This window comes from Coregonus lavaretus (genome assembly GCF_964263955.1).
Source record: "Coregonus lavaretus genome assembly, chromosome: 15".
NCBI classification, from domain to species: domain Eukaryota; kingdom Metazoa; phylum Chordata; class Actinopteri; order Salmoniformes; family Salmonidae; genus Coregonus; species Coregonus lavaretus.
In genome coordinates this window covers 591607-618061 of record NC_140002.1, presented here as the reverse complement: position 1 = coordinate 618061, position 26455 = coordinate 591607, and the positions used below count along the sequence as shown (strand labels likewise).

Below are 26455 nucleotides of genomic sequence, written 5' to 3'. Positions count from 1 at the left end.
ATCATCCGATAGGGAGAGACTAATAACAAATGCATTGGCAGACTTTTGTTTACCTCTTGTTTCTGGCCGCCCAGGGTTTTGTTTACCTCGTGTCTGGCTGCCCAGGGTTTTGTTTACCTCTTGTGTCTGGCTGCCCAGGGTTTTGTTTACCTCTTGTGTCTGGCTGCCCAGGGTTTTGTTTACCTCTTGTGTCTGGCTGCCCAGGGTTTTGTTTACCTATTGTGTCTGGCTGCCCAGGGTTTTGTTTACCTCTTGTGTCTGGCTGCCCAGGGTTTTGTTTACCTCTTGTGTCTGGCTGCCCAGGGTTTTGTTTACCTCTTGTGTCTGGCTGCCCAGGGTTTTGTTTACCTCTTGTGTCTGGCTGCCCAGGGTTTTGTTTACCTCTTGTGTCTGGCTGCCCAGGGTTTTGTTTACCTCTTGTGTCTGGCTGCCCAGGGTTTTGTTTACCTCTTGTGTCTGGCTGCCCAGGGTTTTGTTTACCTCTTGTGTCTGGCTGCCCAGGGTTTTGTTTACCTCTTGTGTCTGGCTGCCCAGGGTTTTGTTTACCTCTTGTGTCTGGCTGCCCAGGGTTTTGTTTACCTCTTGTGTCTTGCTGCCCAGGGTTTTGTTTACCTCGTGTCTGGCTGCCCAGGGTTTTGTTTACCTCGTGTCTGGCTGCCCAGGGTTTTGTTTACCTCTTGTGTCTGGCTGCCCAGGGTTTTGTTTACCTCTTGTGTCTGGCTGCCCAGGGTTTTGTTTACCTCTTGTGTCTGGCTGCCCAGGGTTTTGTTTACCTCTTGTGTCTGGCTGCCCAGGGTTTTGTTTACCTCTTGTGTCTGGCTGCCCAGGGTTTTGTTTACCTCTTGTGTCTGGCTGCCCAGGGTTTTGTTTACCTTGTGTCTGGCAGCCCAGGGTTTTGTTTACCTCGTGTCTGGCTGGTATGGTAGAGGCCTGTATGGTAGAGGTCAGCACAGGACTGATGTATTAATCCCACTCACGCCCGCTGGCTTTCTGTTCCCTCTTCTGCTAGAACTGGTCCCCAACCCCACCGCGGTCCCACCATGGCTGTCTGTTCCCTCTTCTGCTAGAACTGGTCCCGAACCCCACCGCGGTCCCACCATGTTATTTTAGGCGTATGTGACACAGCCCATTTGCCAGCCGTGGTCCCAGCTATTCTGCGCCCTGTAGGCGATATCAAAATGCACAAAAAATAGCCTAAAGAAATGGGTTAAATGACCATATATTCTCACATAGCCTAATATATAAAACGGGCCATCGGTGATACTGGGCTGTATCAGCCAATAGGCTAGACGTACTGTAGTGTGAAGACAGCAGAGCTGGAGAGTCTTTCACTTTCTCTTGAGCTACGTTTTTTATAGCCTACCTTTTTTCTTTTTTTGAGTGGGATGATTTTCAGACAAAATATGAGTGATCAATATTTATTTCTAGGCAATATAGTAAACTATAGCCTGATCCTAGTTCTGAAGTACATTTTTCATGGAAAGATAACGGCCCCGTGCTTTTCCACCCATGCAGCTATAGCCTACACTATTTTAATTGGACCACACACATACACACACCTGTTCTAGCACTTATGGCTTCTGAATTTGAAGCGGTAGCAACAATGACACTAACTTTCTCTTGAGCTACGTTTTGCATATAGGATATAGCCTACCTTTTTAAAAAAAAATTTATGAGGAACGATTTGCAGGCAGAGACGCATTAAAAAAAAAAAAAAGGGTAATCAATATTGATTGAAAATGAGAATGAGCAACTCTCTCACCATGGTAACCTACGCGCCTGTTCCTTTTCAATGACGATCAAATTTTTTTGGGATTGCACTCTAAACATGTTGTATTACATAATGAAAAAAGATTGACTGCAGAATTTGTTATGAAGCGTTGATGAAATTACTCTGTCGGTCTGATCGAGGCGTGATTCTGTTATGCTCCGTGATGAGTTTATAGTGCAGTATTAATGGGACGGGAGCCTGCGCCCGCCGCCTCTGGTTGGCCCATTTGCCGTGAAAGTACACTGTGTTCTGGGAAGACTTGACTGACTGGGGAGTGCTGAGCAGAGCAGGACCGATCCAGCTATTAAATATTGGCAGTTCATCCACGACAGAGTGAGTTGTGCAGGAAGAAGAAAAATAAACACGAGAGAGACTGATGTCCCTGCCTGCGTCGGTGCGCGCATGACGGCTTGTTGATGCCCCCTCCTTGAGCCTGCATTACATCTCTGTGAGAGGGTGCTCTGTAGCCATTCCTTATACAGTCATTTATGGCTCTGGTCTGGCACATCTCTGTAAGCCTTACCCCCCCCCCCCCCCCCCCCCCCTGAATGATGGCCACTGTCACCATGACACTGCACAGAGACTTGTGCGGGTTAACACACAGTCACAGCCGTGGAGGTTGATTGATGATCAGACAGCTGCATCATCATGCTGGCATGTGCAGTAGTCTGATATGCTCATAGGAAAGGCCACAGGGACGTTCTAGTTGGATTCAACAAGGGAGGTCAGCTGGCTGGCTGGCTGAGAGAGAGAGAGGGGTCACTCACATCTTCTTCTTCCCCTTGAGAAAAAGGGCACTTTTGATGTCCAGTCCGATGGATGGCTAAGGGAGATCGTGAGGGCAAGATGTTAGAGAGCTTTGATGCTGTCTTTCAAGGCCACTTGAAATATCAACTGTCTTCTGCACTTTTCATTTCTCTTTGTTTTTTTAGATTGAATGTGTTAGAATGAACCCTCTTCACACCTTGGGACCTGCCAGTTGGACCTGGAAACACTGCATTAGTTAATGGAGCCTTTGGCCAGAAGGAAAGGATGGTATTTTCTGAGTGATGATTATGGTTCTGCCTATGGAATGAATGGAATTAAGAAAGAGTTGATTGGTGGCACTCAACTCTTGTGTCAGTGACGCTGTGCGTCTCAGATAAATTTCTATATTGACGCTCACCACTTGCTTTTCAATGAGAATGACAGATCTATAAAATAAAAAGTGATGTATGGCCTCTTTTTAATGCCGTCAACGCCGCGTCAAATTAGGATTGATGGTGTTGAATTAGCAGGTAGACTGGCTCTAATGTAGCAGCTAATCACATTAACCTCACACACCATGACGTCCTTGATTGGTAAACTGAAAGAAGTGTAAGACAGCTGAAACTGGTAGGAAGACAACTGGTCCAAGACCCATTCTCCATCATCTCCCTTTCTCACCAACTCCCAATAACCCATTTCGCTTCCATCCTCAGTCTATCCACCCCACCTCCCCCCACTTCTTGGAACTGCCTGTGTTCTTGTGTCTGGCTGTTGCAAGGAACCGATGGAATCTCCAGATAGAAAAACCACCAGGGAAATGGCAACTTCTCTAGCCCTCTCTCTCTCCTTTAATGCCTTTAGGCAAAATGAAACATTTCAGATAATGAGATGCAGCCACTGTGCAACTGAAACGGGTGTTGTGAGTCGGACTGTAGTTTTACTAGGCTATTGCTAGAGAATGACTGAGCCAAGGTGGTCAAGAGATGCAGTCACGCCTTGAGACTCTTTTGAGGATCTGTGCTGACTCTGGGCCTTTTGAGGATCTGTGCTGACTCTGGGCCTTTTGAGGATCTGTGCTGACTCTGGGCCTTTTGAGGATCTGTGCTGACGCTGGGCCTTTTGAGGATCTGTGCTGACGCTGGGCCTTTTGAGGATCTGTGCTGACTCTGGGCCTTTTGAGGATCTGTGCTGACTCTGGGCCTTTTGAGGATCTGTGCTGACTCTGGGCCTTTTGAGGATCTGTGCTGACGCTGGGCCTTTTGAGGATCTGTGCTGACTCTGGGCCTTTTGAGGATCTGTGCTGACTCTGGGCCTTTTGAGGATCTGTGCTGACGCTGGTCCTTTTGAGGATCTGTGCTGACTCTGGGCCTTTTGAGGATCTGTGCTGACTCTGGTCCTTTTGAGGATCTGTGCTGACGCTGGGCCTTTTGAGGATCTGTGCTGACTCTGGGCCTTTTGAGGATCTGTGCTGACTCTGGGCCTTTTGAGGATCTGTGCTGACTCTGGGCCTTTTGAGGATCTGTGCTGACTCTGGGCCTTTTGAGGATCTGTGCTGACTCTGGGCCTTTTGAGGATCTGTGCTGACACTGGGCCTTTTGAGGATCTGTGCTGACTCTGGGCCTTTTGAGGATCTGTGCTGACTCTGGGCCTTTTGAGGATCTGTGCTGACTCTGGTCCTTTTGAGGATCTGTGCTGACGCTGGTCCTTTTGAGGATCTGTGCTGACTCTGGGCCTTTTGAGGATCTGTGCTGACTCTGGGCCTTTTGAGGATCTGTGCTGACTCTGGTCCTATGGTCCGAGGTTGTGGAACAGGTATGACGTGTTAATGCTCACACTTCATCTGCTGCACCCCACATCCCTGTACCATCCGTAACCCAAAGCCAAGGGAGAGACCATTCCCCCCCCCCCATGTCTACATGTCATATCAGGTACTGCTTTTTCACTCTCGTCCCCTCTGGCTCTTGTGGTTCTTTTGAAGTGGACCTGTTCAGTTTGGTGGCACAGGGGAGGAGAAGGTTTTAGTCCAGGCACAGTCTGTTCCGTTTTATAACCAGCCTGTCCAGTGGGCTATGGTTGGAGGTTCTGTGTTGGGTTGGTGGCAGGAATGGCAGATGTCCCCCCTCAGTGAGAGTGTTAGGGTTCGCATGGCAGGATGCAGGAGGACGTCTGTGTGAAAAGCCATCACTTTCACATGGCTGATAATGATGTAGGCTTTGTGGGCATGTACCAGGTGATGAAGCCCCATGACCGTACTGCCATTTTGATTCTTGTCTGATATGAGGCACTTGCCGGTATGCAGAACATTGAGCAAAGATCCTCATGTTGCTGTGTCTGGTCTGGCTGTGGTGCGGACTCTGCAGAGGGCCCTCTCGTCTCGTCCCCAGTGTGTCTGAGCCAAGGCAGTGATGGATGGATGGATGGAGGGATGGAGGGATGGAGGGAGGGATGGAGAGATGGATGGATGGAGAGATGGATGGAGGGAGGGAGGGATGGAGAGATGGATGGAGGGAGGGAGGGATGGAGAGATGGATGGATGGAGAGATGGATGGATAGATGGATGGATGGATGATGGATGGATCATATCTCTTTCCTCCTACTGCTTCCAGTTTTCCCTCTGTGGATTTTCAGGGACAGTCCCTGATTTTTGGCGGCCTGTCCCCGGCTACAGCTGTCCCCGATTAGCCCTCAGAAAGAGAGAACCAACTATGGAGTTAAATTTAGTCTGACATTTCAATAATCAAACGCTGTATCTAATCAGATTTGCATGAATAAATATTTTCTGTCCCTGTACCAAACTCGTTTGCTCCCGCGGCTTCGCCACAAAAGTTTGATCAGGGATACGTTGTAACCACCGCATGAACAACCATGCCCATTGGCCAGAAAGTGTTTGCATGGAACAGCATCGGCTACCAAACTAAATTCTAAAATTACTAGATAGACTAGGAGGGGTAATCCCCCCCCAAAACATTGTGTAGCTACACCCCTGGTCACCTTTAATAAAAACTAATGCTTACCTTAAAAAAACGAACAAAAAAAAACAAAAAAAAGCAGGCAACCTTTTGGGTTGGCTGGTGGAGACATGAAGAGCAGGACAATCCTCTGACTGATTTTTGTTATGAAGAACTTGAGGATCCTCATTCTCCTCCAACATGCTCATTGATGAAGAGCTGAAGGGTGTGTTGGTGGTGCCAGCTCCCCTGTAGGTGAGCTGAAGAGCTGTTGGTGGTGCCAACTCCCCTTTAGGTGAGCTGAAGAGCTGTTGGTGGTGCCAGCTCCCCTTTAGGTGTGCTGAAGAGCTGTTGGTGGTGCCAGCTCCCCTTTAGGTGAGCTGAAGAGCTGTTGGTGGTGCCAGCTCCCCTTTAGGTGAGCTGAAGAGCTGTTGGTGGTGCCAGCTCCCCTGTAGGTGAGCTGAAGAGCTGTTGGTGGTGTACTGACCGTAGCCCAGCAGTGGCCAAACATGTCCTTCATTCCTCTGTTTGCCGAAGACTGTGGCTCCCTGCGTCAAAAGATTGCAGACGCTGGCTGGCATCGTGCTGAGTAAATGTTTGACGTTCGACCGTAACGGATGCCAAGTTCCAAAGCCACTCACTTGGTTGTAATTGAGGGACTAACTTCAAAAAGATATCCCTGCTTTACTGCCCACCTTCCTAACCAAACAATACCCCTTCCTCTAATATTATGACCCAGAACAGGGAAGGCATTATGTTTTGAGGGGTTACTGGGTTGAAAAATTTGCCTGACCTGCACCACACCACATCTCTCCTTCTGTTGTCTGCCAATTCACCCTCCACCGCTACCACCAAATGGCACCCTATTATCTATTTAGTGCACTACTTTCTACCCCTATAGGCCCTGGTCAAAAGTAGTGCACTAAATAGGTAAAACGGTGCCATTTGGGACTCGCTCTATCTGAAGTGGAGGTCTTTCACCTAATTTACTGAGGTTGATCGCGGTCAATGTTTCATCTGCTACGTGACGCCTGAGAACACGCTTCCTCCGCTGCGATGGCAGATTACCCCACACACACACACACACACACACACACACACACAACCCATGACACACTTGCGCACACAGACGCTTGCTCGCGCAGGACCTGGAAAGGGACTCCTGTGAAGGGAGTTGGTTTTATTGCCGTTTTCCTGGGCGAGTGATGATTGGTTACAGCCCCTGTTCTAGTGCTCTACTGTGAATATGTTCTAAGAGCTGAGATGTCTGACCTGCCTGTGTTCCTGTCTTCCAGGGCGAAGAGGGACCCCCCAGTCTGGAGTACATCCAAGCCAAGGACCTGTTCCCCCCGAAGGAGCTGGTCAGAGAGGACGACAACCTCCAGGTGGGTGACTGGGTGCACACAGGACACGCACACAGGACACGCACACAGGACACGCACACAGGACACGCACACAGGACACGCACACAGGACACGCACACAGGACACGCACACACACATATACAGTGAGGGGGAAAAAAGTATTTGATCCCCTGCTGATTTTGTACGTTTGCCCACTGACAAAGACATGATCAGTCTATCATTTTAATGGTAGGTTTATTTGAACAGTGAGAGACAGAATAACAACAACAAAATCCAGAAAAACGCATGTCAAAAATGATATAAATTGATTTGCATTTTAATGAGGGAAATAAATATTTGACACCCTCTGCAAAACATGACTTGGTGCTTGTTGGCAATCACAGAGGTCAGACGTTGGCCACCAGGTTTGCACACATCTCAGGAGGGATTTTGTTCCACTCCTCTTTGCAGATCTTCTCCAAGTCATTAAGGTTTCGAGGCTGACGTTTGGCAACTCGAACCTTCAGCTCCCTCCACAGATTTTCTATGGGATTAAAGTTTGGAGACTGGCTAGGCCACTCCAGGACCTTCATGTGCTTCTTCTTGAGCCACTCCTTTGTTGCCTTGGCCGTGTGTTTTGGGTCATTGTCATGCTGGAATACCCATCCATGACCCATTTTCAATGTCCTGGCTGAGGGAAGGAGGTTCTCACCTAAGATTTGACGGTACATGGCCCCGTCCATCGTCCCTTTGATGCGGTGAAGTTGTCCTGTCCCCTTAGCAGAAAAACACCCCCAAAGCATAATGTTTCCACCTCCATGTTTGACGGTGGGGATGGTGTTCTTGGGGTCATAGGCAGCATTCCTCCTCGTCCTCCAAATGGAATCTGATTGATTGATTGCTTCTGTGGACAGGTGTCTTTTATACAGGTAACAAGCTGAGATTAGGAGCACACCCTTTAAGAGTGTGCTCCTAATCTCAGCTCGTTACCTGTATAAAAGACACCTGGGAGCCAGAAATCTTTCTGATTGAGAGGGGGTCAAATACTTATTTCCCTCATTTAAAATGCAAATCAATTTATAACATTTTTGACATGCGTTTTTCTGGATTTTGTTGTTGTTATTCTGTCTCTCACTGTTCAAATAAACCTACCATTAAAATTATAGACTGATCATGTCTTTGTCAGTGGGCAAACGTACAAAATCAGCAGGGGATCAAATACTTTTTTCCCTCACTGTGTATACACACACACACACACACATATATATATATATATATATACACACACACACATACACATATATACACACACACAAAGGATAGTATTCGAAACAGCTCATCTCTGCAGTAAGCTCTTTCTCTAGAGATATTCCTATGGGAATCTGCTGAGCGTGAGATGAGGCTGTTGTTCTGTAGAAACTCAGCCTGGTCATACTGGAAGGCATTTTGTAAAATAACAAGTCAACAGGAAGGGTTGTACTACACTAATTTACTGTTCTCAGCGTTCATGCTTGTTCTAGAGTGGAGAGGTGTGGTCCTCATATTGATGCCGATTTAAAAAAATATAAAAATATATATATATCATTTTATTTTTTATCAACCAGAACAATTCCATTCAGGTAAAATTCAACAGTATTTCAACTATGAATGGCAACCACATTGAATACTACTAAAGGGGATATAAATGGAATGGGTCTAACCTCCCCCTCAGAGCAGTCATCCACAGTTACCTGCAGGCCTCACATTCACGCCAGAGAAAAGGCTTTAGATCTCAGTCAATTAGACTGGGTTTGGATTAGGCTAGGCAGGTGGCCATGACATGAGGTCTGGCTGGGTGAGAGACGGCTAGCAGCGGTGGCAGTGGGCCAGTCTATGAGCTCATCTGTAATCCTGTTGGAAATTTAGAATGGCGCATTCCAGAGCAGCTCCCTGGAGAACTGGAAGAGGCTGCCATTGTTAAGGTGATACTGCAGGAAAAGCTGTCTGGGCTCCGCACATTATATAACACGGACCGTGGGAGAAGGGTAGAGGAGAGGATCAAATCAAACTTTTTTATTTAAAGCATTTAAAATCGCAACACACTTTACATTAAAATGAAGAAAGTGAAAGGAGGGTGGGGGAGGTTTGAGGTGTGAGCTAAATATATATTGCGGTCATCCATCCTGGTCCTGCCAACAGATTAACCTTTGAAAAGGTAAAAGATTATTTGGATGCTGCCTAACACAGGTTCAAAACACACAATGAGTTTAAATGCACACTAAAAAACATTTTAAATGCACACTAATAAACGTTTAAATGCACACAATTTTTTTATTTAAATGCACACTAAAAAAAACGTTTCAATGCACACTAATAAACCTTTAAATGCACACTAATAAACCTTTAAATGCACACTAATAAACCTTTAAATGCACACTAATAAACCTTTAAATGCACACTAATAAACCTTTAAATGCACACTAATAAACCTTTTAAATGCACACTAATAAACCTTTTAAATGCACACTAATAAACGTTTAAATGCACACTAATACAGTGGGGGAAAAAAGTATTTAGTCAGCCACCAATTGTGCAAGTTCTCCCACTTAAAAAGATGAGAGAGGCCTGTAATTTTCATCATAGGTACACGTCAACTATGACAGACAAATTGAGATTTTTTTTTTCTAGAAAATCACATTGTAGGATTTTTAATGAATTTATTTGCAAATTATGGTGGAAAATAAGTATTTGGTCACCTACAAACAAGCAAGATTTCTGGCTCTCACAGACCTGTAACTTCTTCTTTAAGAGGCTCCTCTGTCCTCCACTCGTTACCTGTATTAATAGCACCTGTTTGAACTTGTTATCCGTATAAAAGACACCTGTCCACAACCTCAAACAGTCACACTCCAAACTCCACTATGGCCAAGACCAAAGAGCTGTCAAAGGACACCAGAAACAAAATTGTAGACCTGCACCAGCCTGGGAAGACTGAATCTGCAATAGGTAAGCAGCTTGGTTTGAAGAAATCAACTGTGGGAGCAATTATTAGGAAATGGAAGACATACAAGACCACTGATAATCTCCCTCGATCTGGGGCTCCACGCAAGATCTCACCCCGTGGGGTCAAAATGATCACAAGAACGGTGAGCAAAAATCCCAGAACCACACAGGGGGACCTAGTGAATGACCTGCAGAGAGCTGGGACCAAAGTAACAAAGCCTACCATCAGTAACACACTACGCCGCCAGGGACTCAAATCCTGCAGTGCCAGACGTGTCCCCCTGCTTAAGCCAGTACATGTCCAGGCCCGTCTGAAGTTTGCTAGAGTGCATTTGGATGATCCAGAAGAGGATTGGGACAATGTCATATGGTCAGATGAAACCAAAATATAAATTTTTGGTAAAAACTCAACTCGTCGTGTTTGGAGGACAAAGAATGCTGAGTTGCATCCAAAGAACACCATACCTACTGTGAAGCATGGGGATGGAAACATCATGCTTTGGGGCTGTTTTTCTGCAAAGGGACCAGGACGACTGATCCGTGTAAAGGAAAGAATGAATGGGGCCATGTATCGTGAGATTTTGAGTGAAAACCTCCTTCCATCAGCAAGGGCATTGAAGATGAAATGTGGCTGGGTCTTTCAGCATGACAATGATCCCAAACACACCGCCCGGGCAACGAAGGAGTGGCTTCGTAAGAAGCATTTCAAGGTCCTGGAGTGGCCTAGCCAGTCTCCAGATCTCAACCCCATAGTAAATCTTTGGAAGGAGTTGAAAGTCCGTGGTGCCCAGCAACAGCCCCAAAACATCACTGCTCTAGAGGAGATCTGCATGGAGGAATGGGCCAAAATACCAGCAACAGTGTGTGAAAACCTTGTGAAGACTTACAGAAAACGTTTGACCTGTGTCATTGCCAACAAAGGGTATATAACAAAGTATTGAGAAACTTTTGTTATTGACCAAATACTTATTTTCCACCATAATTTGCAAATAAATTCATTAAAAATCCTACAATGTGATTTTCTGGATTTTTTTTCCCTCATTTTGTCTGTCATAGTTGACGTGTACCTATGATGAAAATTACAGGCCTCTCTCATCTTTTTAAGTGGGAGAACTTGCACAATTGGTGGCTGACTAAATACTTTTTTCCCCCACTGTACAGAGGCAGTGTTATAAAGTCATTCATGTAATTATTGCAATCAAGAGACTCCACTACTTTTAAATGTGTGCAGAATTTGATTGTTAATTGTTCGGTTAGCCTCAGAGAACCTTGTCCATTCTAGATTGTTACACAAAACACATTCTAGCATGTACAGTGGGGAGAACAAATATTTAATTTATCAAATACTTGTTCTCCCCACTGTATGTTATTGTTCATGTCCCATATGATATGAAAAAAAAAAAATGTTTTACCCATCAGCATTTTAATGATGGTCTCCTGTTTCACCTTGAAATGATATGACCTCTTTCTTTGGCTACTTCGGAGTGGATTTATAGCTTTTATATAATGTTCGTGGAATTAAAACAATCACTCTTTTTGGATTGTGTCATAACACGCAGCATTAGCGACCGTCATAAAATGCATGGTACTGTGTAATTTTGAAGTGTTCTCAGGTGCTCGCTCACTGTAAAAGTTATTTATTCTGTCACGTCTCCGTAATGACCTGTCGATTCAGAATGGCAGACTAGGCCTTTTGTGGTGTACACTCATTGGCTGCTACTATCTGGATGCACTTTACCCTTGCTTCATGTACATGCAGTATCTACCTCGGGTACGTCTGCACATTGATCTGGTACTCCCTGTATATAGCTGCACATTGATCTGGTACTGGTACTCCCTGTATATAGCTCCACATTGATCTGGTACTGGTACTCCCTGTATATAGCTCCACATTGATCTGGTACTGGTACTCCCTGTATATAGCTCCACATTGATCTGGTACTGGTACTCCCTGTATATAGCTCCACATTGATCTGGTACTGGTACTCCCTGTATATAGCTGCACATTGATCTGGTACTGGTACTCCCTGTATATAGCTCCACATTGATCTGGTACTCCCTGTATATAGCTCCACATTGATCTGGTACTCCCTGTATATAGCTCCACATTGATCTGGTACTGGTACTCCCTGTGTGTGTGTATATATATATATATATATTTTTTTTTTTATAAATCGGCATCAATATGAGGATCACACCTCTCCACTCTAGAACAAGCATGAACGCTGAGAACAGTAAATTAGTGTAGTACAACCCTTCCTGTTGACTTGTTATTTTACAAAATGCCTTCCAGTATGACCAGGCTGAGTTCCTACAGAACAACAGCCTCATCTCACGCTCAGCAGATTCCCATAGGAATATCTCTCTAGAGAAAGAGCTTACTGCAGAGATGAGCTGTTTCGAATACTATCCTTTGTGTGTGTGTATATATGTGTGTGTGTATATGTGTGTGTGTGTGTACACAGTGAGGGAAAAAAGTATTTGATCCCCTGCTGATTTTGTACGTTTGCCCACTGACAAAGACATGATCAGTCTATAATTTTAATGGTAGGTTTATTTGAACAGTGAGAGACAGAATAACAACAACAAAATCCAGAAAAACACATGTCAAAAATGTTATAAATTGATTTGCATTTTAATGAGGGAAATAAGTATTTGACCCCCTCTCAATCAGAAAGATTTCTGGCTCCCAGGTGTCTTTTATACAGGTAACGAGCTGAGATTAGGAGCACACTCTTAAAGGGAGTGCTCCTAATCTCAGCTTGTTAACTGTATAAAAGACACCTGTCCACAGAAGCAATCAATCAATCAGATTCCATTTGGAGGAGGAGGAGGAATGCTGCCTATGACCCCAAGAACACCATCCCCACCGTCAAACATGGAGGTGGAAACATTATGCTTTGGGGGTGTTTTTCTGCTAAGGGGACAGGACAACTTCACCGCATCAAAGGGACGATGGACGGGGCCGTGTACCGTCAAATCTTGGGTGAGAACCTCCTTCCCTCAGCCAGGGCATTGAAAATGGGTCATGGATGGGTATTCCAGCATGACAATGACCCAAAACACACGGCCAAGGCAACAAAGGAGTGGCTCAAGAAGAAGCACATTAAGGTCCTGGAGTGGCCTAGCCAGTCTCCAGACCTTAATCCCATAGAAAATCTGTGGAGGGAGCTGAAGGTTCGAGTTGCCAAATGTCAGCCTCGCAACCTTAATGACTTGGAGAAGATCTGCAAAGAGGAGTGGGACAAAATCCCTCCTGAGATGTGTGCAAACCTGGTGGCCAACTACAAGAAACGTCTGACCTCTGTGATTGCCAACAAGCACTAAGTCATGTTTTGCAGAGGGGTCAAATATTTATTTCCCTCATTAAAATGCAAATCAATTTATATCATTTTTTACATGCGTTTTTCTGGATTTTGTTGTTGTTATTCTGTCTCTCACTGTTCAAATAAACCTACCATAAAAATTATAGACTGATCATGTCTTTGTCAGTGGGCAAACGTACAAAATCAGCAGGGGATCAAATACTTTTTTCCCCCTCACTGTATACAGTGGGGGAAAAAAGTATTTAGTCAGCCACCAATTGTGCAAGTTCTCCCACTTAAAAAGATGAGAGAGGCCTGTAATTTTCATCATAGGTACATGTCAACTATGACAGACAAATTGAGAAAGAAAAATCCAGAAAATCACATTGTAGGATTTTTAATGAATTTATTTGCAAATTATGGTGGAAAATAAGTATTTGGTCACCTACAAACAAGCAAGATTTCTGGCTCTCACAGACCTGTAACTTCTTCTTTAAGAGGCTCCTCTGTCCTCCACTCGTTACCTGTATTAATGGCACCTGTTTGAACTTGTTATCAGTATAAAAGACACCTGTCCACAACCTCAAACAGTCACACTCTAAACTCCACTATGGCCAAGACCAAAGAGCTGTCAAAGGACACCAGAAACAAAATTGTAGACCTGCACCAGGCTGGGAAGACTGAATCTGCAATAGGTAAGCAGCTTGGTTTGAAGAAATCAACTGTGGGAGCAATTATTAGGAAATGGAAGACATACAAGACCACTGATAATCTCCCTCGATCTGGGGCTCCACGCAAGATCTCACCCCGTGGGGTCAAAATGATCACAAGAACGGTGAGCAAAAAACCCAGAACCACACGGGGGGACCTAGTGAATGACCTGCAGAGAGCTGGGACCAAAGTAACAAAGCCTACCATCAGTAACACACTACGCCGCCAGGGACTCAAATCCTGCAGTGCGAGACGTGTCCCCCTGCTTAAGCCAGTACATGTCCAGGCCCGTCTGAAGTTTGCTAGAGTGCATTTGGATGATCCAGAAGAGGATTGGGAGAATGTCATATGGTCAGATGAAACCAAAATATAACTTTTTGGTAAAAACTCAACTCGTCGTGTTTGGAGGACAAAGAATGCTGAGTTGCATCCAAAGAACACCATACCTACTGTGAAGCATGGGGGTGGAAACGTCATGCTTTGGGGCTGTTTTTCTGCAAAGGGACCAGGACAACTGATCCGTGTAAAGGAAAGAATGAATGGGGCCATGTATCATGAGATTTTGAGTGAAAATCTCCTTCCATCAGCAAGGGCATTGAAGATGAAACGTGGCTGGGTCTTTCAGCATGACAATGATCCCAAACACACCGCCCGGGCAACGAAGAAGTGGCTTCGTAAGAAGCATTTCAAGGTCCTGGAGTGGCCTAGCCAGTCTCCAGATCTCAACCCCATAGAAAATCTTTGGAGGGAGTTGAAAGTCCGTGTTGCCCAGCGACAGCCCCAAAACATCACTGCTCTAGAGGAGATCTGCATGGAGGAATGGGCCAAAATACCAGCAACAGTGTGTGAAAACCTTGTGAAGACTTACAGAAAACATTTGACCTGTGTCATTGCCAACAAAGGGTATATAACAAAGTATTGAGAAACTTTTGTTATTGACCAAATACTTATTTTCCACCATAATTTGCAAATAAATTCATTAAAAATCCTACAATGTGATTTTCTGGATTTTTTTTCCTCATTTTGTCTGTCATAGTTGACGTGTACCTATGATGAAAATTACAGGCCTCTCATCTTTTTAAGTGGGAGAACTTGCACAATTGGTGGCTGACTAAATACTTTTTTCCCCCACTGTATACACACACACACACACCCCATACTATGAGGTTGGAAAAATACTGTGACAATGATGATATCCCCTGTTAGTGCAAGAGCTGAATGAAATGTCAGCCTGTTTTGTCCTGTCTGGTGACATCACCAGTTCTAAACCTCTCTGCCAATAACAGCTAGTTTTCAGTTTTCCCCTTCCCACTCAGCCCACAGTCCTAACAAAATTGTTGCTAAGAAGCAATTCTGTTTTCTTTTTGACCAATTTTTAATTTAAAACAATCACAGTAAAGTACTTCATTGTTACCCAGAAATGATTTGATATTGAGATAAAAAAAAATAATTTCTGATTTTAATTGCCATAATGTCTCACTATCCCTTGAAATATATCAGTCTGCGTAAGCATAACAGTTATAACATATTTCATTTAATTTTTCTAAAACATTTGATGATTCACTTATTTTATACAATCTATGTGATTTACCAAAACCTGAGATTCATATGGGCATATTAAATACTTTTGGGGGGGATCCTGTACTGTCACAAGATCAAGGAGTGGTGGTTTCCCAGGGACCACCTTGGGAGTCGATTTACCATTGAAACTCCTTCCCCAACAGACATTTATTTGACTTTAATACTTCCTTCTGCTGAGCAATCTCCAGTCAACCATGTCTGTTTTCTCCCTAGATGTTTATTTTCTTACAGACAGACAGAGGCGGTGTTATAAAGTCATTCATGTAATTATTGCAATCAAGAGACTCCACTACTTTTAAATGTGTGCAGAATTTGATTGTTAATTGTTCGTTTAGCCTCAGAGAACCTTGTCCATTCTGGAGTGTTACACAAAACACATTCTAGCATGTACAGTGGGGAGAACAAATATTTAATTTATCAAATGCTTGTTCTCCCCACTGTATGTTATTGTTCATGTCCCATATGATATGGGGAAAAAAAAAAACGTTTTACCCATCAGCATTTTAATGATGGTCTCCTGTTTCACCTTGAAATGATATGACCTCTTTCTTTGGCTACTTCGGAGTGGATTTATAGCTTCATATAATGTTCGTGGAATTAAACAATCACTCTTTTTGGATCGTATCATAACACGCAGCATTAGCGACCGTCATAAAATGCATGGTACTGTGTAATTTTGAAGTGTTCTCAGGTGCTCGCTCACTGTAAAAGTTATTTATTCTGTCACGTCTCCGTAATGACCTGTCGATTCAGAATGGCAGACTAGGCCTTTGTGGTGTACACTCATTGGCTGCTACTATCTGGATGCTCTTTACCCTCGCTTCATGTACCTACAGTATCTACCTCGGGTACGTCTGCACATTGATCTGGTACTCCCTGTATATGGCTCCACATTGATCTGGTACTCCCTGTATATAGCTCCACATTGATCTGGTACTGGTACTCCCTGTATATAGCTCCACATTGATCTGGTACTGGTACTCCCTGTATATAGCTCCACATTGATCTGGTACTGGTACTCCCTGTATATAGCTCCACATTGATCTGGTACTGGTACTCCCTGTATATAGCTCCACATTGATCTGGTACTCCCTGTATATAGCTCCACATTGATCTGGTACTGGTACTCCCTGTATATAGCTCCACATTGATCTGGTACTGGTACTCCCTGTATATAGCTCCACATTGATCTGGTACTGGTACTCCCTGTATATAGCTCCACATTGATCTGGTACTGGTACTCCCTGTATATAGCTGCACATTGATCTGGTACTGGTACTCCCTGTATATAGCTCCACATTGATCTGGTACTGGTACTCCCTGTATATAGCTCCACATTGATCTGGTACTGGTACTCCCTGTATATAGCTCCATATTGATCTGGTACTGGTACTCCCTGTATATAGCTCCATATTGATCTGGTACTGGTACTCCCTGTATATAGCTCCATATTGATCTGGTACTGGTACTCCCTGTATATAGCTCCATATTGATCTGGTACTGGTACTCCCTGTATATAGCTCCATTCTTGTGTATTTTATTTTATTTGATTCCTCGTGTTAGTTACTATTTAATTTTGTATTATTATGTTTAAGTTCTGCATTGTTTGGAAAGGTTCGTAAGCAAGCATTTCACTGTAAAATCAACTTCACCAGTTGTATTTGGCGCATGGGATAAATAACATTTGATTTGAAGGGTTACTTCTAGAGGCCTCCCTGCCTCGGCGCTGACCAGAAAAACCCCACTACACCCTACCCTCTAGTCACACTGCCAATCTGCATCCCAATGTACCCTATTCCCTAAGTAGTGCACTACATAGGGAATAGGGTGTCATTTGGGACTCTGCCTCTGTCTGGGTAAGGGTAGTCTCCAGGCTCTAGCCTGTCTTGCTGACTTTGATCCTGTCTTCTTTGATGGCTCTCCTGCATGGCAGCGCAGGCCTCCCTGGTTGGAGCTGCAGCCCCATGAAAAATGCATGTTCTCTAGGGGTATGGCATTACCTTCAGAGCTGCTGAAATCTACTAGGAGGGACGCACTGTAGCTTCTAATAGACAAAGAGCGCCCCGGCTATAGAATGAATAGATGCTTTTACTGCTCTGTGGTGCAGTGGGTCTGTCTAACTGCTCTGTGGTTGATTGAGAAAATGGATGTGTGTCCGTGTGTCATCAATATTGACTGTAGACAGACAGACACAGGGAGCCGGGGAGCCGGACATTGGGAGCCAGACACAGGGAGCCAGGATCATTTACCTCAGAAAAGCACAGACTCTGTTAGCAGGCAGACAAATAGGCTTCCTAATAAAGTGGTTTATGAGCCGTTTGTGTCCGTCTGCCACATGCTCTTCCAAGTGTGTCTGTCTCCCCACAGCTGTCACAACAGAGGATCCTCAGAGCCATTTTGTTTTATTCAAGTCACCCTCCCTCCTTTTTGGGTATCCGTTTAGTCATTCCCTCCCTCTGTCCTCCTCGTCTCTTATCCCTCCCTCTGTCCTCCTCGTCTCTTATCCCTCCCTCTGTCCTCCTCGTCTCTTATCCCTCCCTCTGTCCTCCTCGTCTCTTATCCCTCCCTCTGTCCTCCTCGTCTCTTATCCCTCCCTCTGTCCTCCTCGTCTCTTATCCCTCCCTCTGTCCTCCTCGTCTCTTATCCCTCCCTCTGTCCTCCTCGTCTCTTATCCCTCCCTCTGTCCTCCTCGTCTCTTATCCCTCCCTCTGTCCTCCTCGTCTCTTATCCCTCCCTCTGTCCTCCTCGTCTCTTATCCCTCCCTCTGTCCTCCTCGTCTCTTATCCCTCCCTCTGTCCTCCTCGTCTCTTGTCTCTCGGTCTCTTTTTCTCTTTGCCTCTCCATTTCTCTCTGTTTCAGACAGTCATTCCCATGATGGTACCACACTGCCAGTCTTTAAAGGCACAGGCAGAACAGTAGGATTGCCCGGCCGAGAGTACTTAGCCGAACCGATTCTACATGTAGAAATGGGCGAATTTACGAAATGACGTCCGTCAGTCGGCCACCGGGAAGCTGTTCCCTATAACATACCGCGCCGACGGCAAGTGAACAGACGGCCCCCTTAACTGGGGCTTACTGCAGGCAAATTACAGACTAGCTACACTCAGCCACCGTAGTGTCACATGTCCAGTGCATTTGGAAAGTATTCAGACCCCTTGATTTTTTACACATTTTGTTACGTTACAGCCGTATTCTAAAATTGATTAAATTATTTTTTCCCCCTCATCATTCTACACACAATATCCCATAATGACGAAGTGAAAACAGATTTTTAGAAATGTTTGTATTCAAACCCTTTGTTATGACACTGGAAATTGAGCTCAGGTGCATCCTGCTTCCATTGATCATCCTTGATGTTTCTACAACTTGATTGGAGTCCACCTGTGTTCAATTCAATTGATTGGACATGATTTGGAAAGGCACACACCTGTCTACATAAGGTCCCACAGTTGACAGTTCATGTCAGAGCAAAAACCAAGCCAAGAGGTCGATTTAATTGTCCGTAGAGCGCCGAGACAGGATTGTGTCGAGGCACAGATCTGGGGAAGGTTACCAACACATTTCTGCAGCATTGAAGGTCCCCAAGAACACAGTGGCCTCCATCATTCTTAAATGGAAGAAGTTTGGAACCACCAAGACACTTCCTAGAGCTGGCCGCCCAAACTGAGCAATCAGGGGAGAAGGGGTGTGTGTGTGAGAGAGAGAGCGGTGACCAAGAACCTGATGGTCACTCTGACAGAGCTCCAGAGTTCCTCTGTGGAGATTGGAGAACCTTCCAGAAGGACAACCATCTCTGCAGCACTCCACCAATCAGGCCTTTATGGTAGAGTGGCCAGACGGAAGCCACTCCTCAGTAAAAGGCGCATGACAGCCCGCTTGGAGTTTGCCAAAAGGCACCTAAAGGACTCTCTGACCATGAGAAACAAGATTATCTGGACTGATGAAACCAAGATTGAACTCTTTGGCCTGAATGCCAAGCGTCACGTCTGGAGGAAACCTGGCACCATCCCTACGGTGAAGCATGGTGGTGGCAGCATCATGCTGTGGGGATGTTTTTCAGCGGCAGGGACTGGGAGTCTAGTCAGGATCGAGGGAAATATGAACTGAGCAAAGTACAGAGATACTTGATGAAAACCTGCTCCACAGTGCTCAAGACCTAAGACTGGGGCGACGGTTCACCTTCAAACAGGACAACGACCCTAAGCACACAACCAAGACAACGCAGGAGTGGCTTCGGGACACATCTCTGGCTGGGCCACTCAAGAACATTCAAAGCCCGGACTTGAGCTCGATCGAACATCTCTGGAGAGACCTGAAAAAAGCTGTGCAGCGATCCTCCCCATCCAACCTGACAGAGCTTGAGAGGATCTGCAGAGAAGAATGGGAGAAAGTCCCCAAATACAGGTGTGCCAAGCTTGTAGCGTCATACCCAAGAAGACTCGAGGCTGTAATCGCTGCCAAAGGCGCTTCAACAAAGTACTGAGTAAAGGGTCTGAATACTTATGTAAATGTGATATTTAAATTTTGTATAAATGTCCAAACATTTCTAAAACGGTTTTTGCTTTGTCATTACGGGGTATTGTGTGTGTGTGTGTGTGTGTGTGTGTGTGTGTGTGTGTGTGTGTGTGTGTAGGTTGATAGTGGCAAATATTTTTTTTAAAATCCATTTTAGAACAAGGCTGTAACTTAACAAAATGTGGAAGAGTGAAGGGGTCTGAATACTTTCCGAATGCACTGTATGTAAAATGCATAATACACAGGAAAATCAAATTTCTGATTGCACTGGGGCTTTAACACCGTCACGGCCTCTATCCATCCCGAAACCCTGAAAAAATTCAATTCAATTGGAACCTCATCTCTCCTTGCTGTGACCCATTTCTCTGATCTTTCATTTCATTTCATTAGAGAGAAGGGAGCTTATGACAATCCTAATGAATAGCCTACATTATGAAATAACAGTGCAGACGTACAGTATTTATGTTGCAGTCTCCAGGACCGGTCACATGCGCCTGTTGCTCAGTCGTTTTTCTATACTGTACACTCTAGGCTGCAGCTTTCCCAGCCCCGTGTTGGCTAATGATGTTGTTTCATGTCTGCCTGCTCTTCAGACATCTCCCCTGCCTGCCGTGTATTTCCAAGCCCCAGTAGGTCCTGCTTTTACAGTGACTCAGCACATACTGGCTGTAATGAGGCAATGCAGTATTATGGTGGTCTCTAGGCAAGAACACAGTGTTTTTATGATGTGTTTCTAAAATAGAATAATTATAGATTTTAGATGTAGTCTCTCTAATGAATTCTCACAACATAATAACAACAAACCACATGCCAAGAAGGTCCTGGTATACAACTTCACAAAAGACACAAGGTCCTGGTACACAACTTCACAAAAGACACAAGGTCCTGGTACACAACTTCACAAAAGACACAAGGTCCTGGTACACAACTTCACAAAAGACACAAGGTCCTGGTACACAACTTCACAAAAGACACAAGGTCCTGGTACACAACTTCACAAAAGACACAAGGTCCTGGTACACAACTTCACAAAAGACACAAGGTCCTGGTACACAACTTCACAAAAGACACAAGGTCCTGGTACACAACTTCACAAAAGACAAAGGTCCTGGTACACAACTTCACAAAAGACACAAGGTCCTGGTACACAACTTCACAAAAGACACAAGGTCCTGGTACACAACTTCACAAAAGACACAAGGTCCTGGCACACAACTTCACAAAAGACACAAGGTCCTGGTACACAACTTCACAAAAGACACAAGGTCCTGGTACACAACTTCACAAAAGACACAAGGTCCTGGTACACAACTTCACAAAAGACACAAGGTCCTGGTACACAACTTCACAAAAGACACAAGGTCCTGGTACACAACTTCACAAAATACACAAGGTCCTGGTACACAACTTCACAAAAGACACAAGGTCCTGGTACACAACTTCACAAAAGACACAAGGTCCTGGTACACAACTTCACAAAATACACAAGGTCCTGGTACACAACTTCACAAAAGACACAAGGTCCTGGTACACAACTTCACAAAAGACACAAGGTCCTGGTACACAACTTCACAAAAGACACAAGGTCCTGGTACACAACTTCACAAAAGACAAGGTCCTGGTACACAACTTCACAAAAGACACAAGGTCCTGGTACACAACTTCACAAAAGACACAAGGTCCTGGTACACAACTTCACAAAAGACACAAGGTCCTGGTACACAACTTCACAAAAGACACAAGGTCCTGGTACACAACTTCACAAATACTTGAGTGGAAGAGAAGAAAAAAAAAGTGTTGGTTAGAGATGTTTTTTCAATTCACCAGACATGCACACACACAGACACACACACACAGACACACACACAGACACACACAGTAATAATACCTCTCCCACTTTGCATCACAGACCTGATAGTGACGCCAGCGAACAAGACCAGAGCTTTGTTCCAGGCAGAGGAACATTTGATCTCTATAGACGATTTCATCTCATTTAGACGTCACTGTAAAAACCACTGCTCACAGCTATGATGTTTCTCAGCTGTCGCCACGCGCCAGTTTTAATGAAAACGCGAACATGGGCATAATTTGTCACCGTCGCTATTAAATCATTCTCAGTAAAGTGCGATTTAAATGTTGAATTGAGGCAGAGATTAACCCGGGTTGGAGTAAACACTGTGAACACAGTGATCGTAAATAGTTTTTGGGCTGCACCTCCATTAATGGGCTTCCTGTTTTAGAACAGCGTTTCCCTAACTCTGTCCTGGGCCCCCCCGGGGGCACAGTTTGGTTTTTGCCCTAGCACTACACAGCTGATTCAAATAATCAAAGTTTGATGATGTTGTTGAATATTTGAATCAGCTGTGTAGTGATAAAACAGGGTGCTAAAACTGTTTTGGGAAACCCTGTTTTTAGACGACGTGAGCCATCAATTTGAGTTTGACAGTCAGCTCCCTCTGTTTAGTCTCCCCCCCCTCTCTCTCTCCCTCCCCCCTCCCTCGCTCCACCTTGTTGGGTTTTTAAGCAGCTAAATGGCTGCTGCTGAAGGAAATGAAGAATGTGTTCTATTATCTTGTGATGGGAACCAATTATCTTAATGCAGGGTTCCTGTCCCTCCCATGTGCCCCAAATTGCACTCTATTCCCTAAATGGTGCAGTACTTTTGACCAGAGCCCTATGAGGAATGGGTTGCTATTTGGGATGTGACCCACCGGAGTCTGGGCTGAGGGCCGGGTCTGGGCAGAGGGCCGGGTCTGGGCTGAGGGCCGGGTCTGGGCTGAGGGCCGGGTCTGGGCTGAGGGCCGGGTCTGGGGGGACTAAAACAATGGCCACATAGCTGGAATGTTAATAGACGATTTGAGAGCCATCACGAACACAGTACCATCATCAGCCATGTACGCACACACACACACACACACACACACACACACACACACACACACACACACACACACACACACACACACACACACACACACACACACACACTCCCTTCAACCTCCCTGCCATCCTCTTTAGCCTGTTGGACTGCTCACTCAGGCTCAAAGACCAACCCACATGCTGTCCTCTCACAGAGGTCCTTTTATGCTAGTATGTCTATGTGCTAATTGGGACTGCCACAAGTACATTTTATTTTCCACAAACTGTCCCATGTTCCACCCTCTAGTACACAGTGTTTGGAGGGGTATGCCAGCTTGGAATTAAAATATGAAGCGGCACTGTGTCTGGCTGCTGTATAGAGGTGGTGCTCAGTGGGTTTCTGTTTGTAGTGAGCTTTTACATCCCATGGGATCCCTCCCTCCTCTCTCCCCTCCCTCTCTTCCCTCTCGTCTCTCTCTCCCCTCCCCCCCCTCTCTCTCTCCCCTCCCTCCCCCCTCTCTCTCTCCCCTCCCTCCCCCTCTCTCTCTCCCCTCCCTCCCCCCTCTCTCTCTCCCCTCCCTCCCCCCTCTCTCTCTCTCCCCTCTCTCCCTCCATGTGGTCCTATTTACCATTTAGAAATATAATCTAGCCGTTCTATTTCTATGCTGTTTACCAAAGCAGACCTCCAACCGCTGGCAGTACAAGCAGCTGGAGAACCAGCCAATCATACTCCTACGACACTGGGCTGGAGAACCAAAGGGCTTTTCACACTACCGAGACGAACCAAGCCGAGCCGAACCAAGCTGCACTGAGCTGGCCTGGTTATAAGAATGGCCAAGCCCCATTCATCCTAGGAGAGTAGCTGCTGCCTTGGCAGGAGCTAATGGGGATCCCTAATAAAAACAAATACACCATCCTTACCATACTAGTGGTACAGACTGGTGTTAATATAGGGTCAATGGGTAACATAGTGTAGGGATAACCATTGCCCAGTCAAGCTGTAGGTTCAGTGATAACCATTGCCCAGTCAAGCTGTAGGTTCAGTGATAACCATTGCCCAGTCAAGCTGTAGGTTCAGTGATAACCATTGCCCAGTCAAGCTGTAGGTTCAGTGATAACCATTGCCCAGTCAAGCTGTAGGTTCAGTGATAACCATTGCCCAGTCAAGCTGTAGGTTCAGTGATAACCATTGCCCAGTCAAGCTGTAGGTTCAGTGATAACCATTGCCCAGTCAAGCTGTAGGTTCAGTGATAACCATTGCCCAGTCAAGCTGTAGGTTCAGTGATAACCATTGCCCAGTCAAGCTGTAGGTTCAGTGATAACCATTGCCCAGTCAAGCTGTAGGTTCAGTGAGTATAAGCTAAAGCAGCCGAGTTTGTGGTCTCTCTTCAGAAGACTAAATACAGCTTAGATCATAGTAAGTCTGTCCTCAGAAATAGCCCTGAAAACACTGGGCTGAGGGTAACAACATGTCATTGTACTGTATTAAATATAGTGTAATTACTGGTGGAGACACAAGCGTTTTTTAAAAGGACCACGAGCAGGTGTGGAGATCAGCGTAGCTAGTGTTGGTTTTTCCATTGGACCCCATTCATTTTGTACAGGTTTGATGTGTGTGGCTGTGCACCCCTAGTGCAAGGTTGACAGAGTACAATAGGATTCATGGGAAGATGAATGTTCAGGTCTGAAGTGGATATAACACTGCAGTGTGTTTTAATGTTGTGTTGACGTTTTTGTTTCCCCGATTTTTCTGTTGTCCTTATGACAAACATTGATCTGGTGTTGTGTTTTTTTAATGTTATGTCGATGTTGTCTTAACGTTGTATTGACGTTTGCGTCCCCTCCAGGTGCCGTTCCCAGCTCTTCCTGGGGAAGGGGTGGAGTATCTGGGCCGAGCCGATGACGCCATCATCGCCATCTCCAACTACAGGCTCCACATCAAGTTCAAGGACTCCATCATCAATGTAAGACATGATGCACCCCTGGTCTGCTACCAAATGGTACCTTTATAGCCTATGTAGTACACTACGTTTGATCAGGGCCCATAGTGCTTGGTCCCCTCCTCACCCCCTGGTGCTAGGTCCCCTCCTCACCCCCTGCTGCTTGGTCCCCTCCTCACCCCCTGGTGCTTGGTCCCCCTCCTCACCCCCTGGTGCTTGGTCCCCCTCCTCACCCCCTGGTGCTTGGTCCCCTCCCCACCCCCTGGTGCTAGGTCCCCTCCTCACCCCCTGCTGCTTGGTCCCCCTCCTCACCCCCTGCTGCTTGGTCCCCCTCCTCACCCCCTGGTGCTTGGTCCCCCTCCTCACCCCCTGGTGCTTGGTCCCCCTCCTCACCCCCTGGTGCTTGGTCCCCCTCCTCACCCCCTGGTGCTTGGTCCCCTCCTCACCCCCTGGTGCTTGGTCCCCCTCCTCACCCCCTGGTGCTTGGTCCCCTCCTCACCCCCTGGTGATTGGGTCCTCTCCTCACCCCCTGGTGCTTGGTCCCCCTCCTCACCCCCTGGTGCTTGGTCCCCCTCCTCACCCCCTGGTGCTTGGTCCCCCTCCTCACCCCCTGGTGCTTGGTCCCCCTCCTCACCCCCTGGTGCTTGGTCCCCCTCCTCACCCCCTGGTGATTGGTCCCCCTCCTCACCCCCTGGTGCTTGGTCCCCCTCCTCACCCCCTGGTGATTGGTCCTCTCCTCACCCCCTGGTGATTGGCAGTGTGCTGGACACCACAGGAGCGGTGCATTGAGCAGTGTCTCTGATCTCACCAGCCAGGACTGTTTTGACGTTGCCTCTGGGGTTTTGGGAAGCCGGGCCAACGCTTCCCTACGTGCATAGTCACACACACACACACGCACACACTTTCTAACGTTGGCATCCAGCAGTCCTCTTCTACTGACATCAGCCCCTGCTGTAACACAAACAGCCTGGTTGTTTTCATTCAGTGGCCTGGCAGAGAGATTCCTCCTCCCTCTATCTGTAACGCCAGTCAGCTTGCAGAGTACATGTAGCAGGACTGTTTAAAAAAAATAATAAAAAAAACCCACGTAGATCTGCTCTGTCAGATTACCAGCCTTTTCCCTTTACTCTCTGTTTGTTCAAAAGGACTCTGGGTAATATGTAGGGTTTAGCAACGTTTAGTAGTAGGTCCCCCTGTAGCTCAGTCGGTAGAGCGCGGCGCTTTGCAACGCCAGGGTTGTGGGTTCGTTTCCCACGGGGGGGGGCCAGTATGAAAATGTATGCACTCACTTATACTGTAAGTCGCTCTGGATAAGAGCGTCTGCTAAATGACTAAACTGTAGTAAAGATTGAGGAACGTTCAGAAAAGCGCCATGCCGTACGGTAGGATTGGCGTTCTACCAAGTTCAAGAGGTTTTCTCTCAGGGGGTCTGTCCGGTAGGAAGGATTAAGCAACATTTGGAAGAAGAGACGTGAAGGATTGGCGTTTTGCAGTGCCAGCAGAGTCCTGCACTGAACCTAGTCAGTCAGTGGCACAGATGAACTGTAGTTACCTTTAGCCAACCAGCTCTCTTCTCATCCTTTTGCGCCCATTTAGTTTTTTTTTCTTCCATTTTCTTCTTCTCCTTTTGGAGCTTGGTTGTGGTCAGCTGATGTCACTCTTTCTGCCTTGAGTTTGTTCTCTGCTCCAGTTTATTATCTCCCATCTTTAGCTCTGTCTTTATCTTTTGCCCTCCATTTAACCTCCACTTCCT

General features: G+C 45.9%; 1 protein-coding gene across 3 annotated transcripts in view; it reads left to right on the top strand.

Moving 5' to 3' along the window:
* mtmr4 (myotubularin related protein 4) overlaps positions 1 to 26455 on the top strand; it is a 96438-nt gene that overhangs the window by 26936 nt on the left and 43047 nt on the right. For all 3 annotated transcript variants that reach the window (XM_084178123.1, XM_084178125.1, XM_084178124.1), the window contains exons 3-4: positions 6762 to 6851; positions 24610 to 24726. In XM_084178123.1, coding sequence (XP_084034249.1) covers positions 6762 to 6851; positions 24610 to 24726 — 207 coding nt within the window. The remainder of the gene's footprint in view (positions 1 to 6761; positions 6852 to 24609; positions 24727 to 26455) is intronic.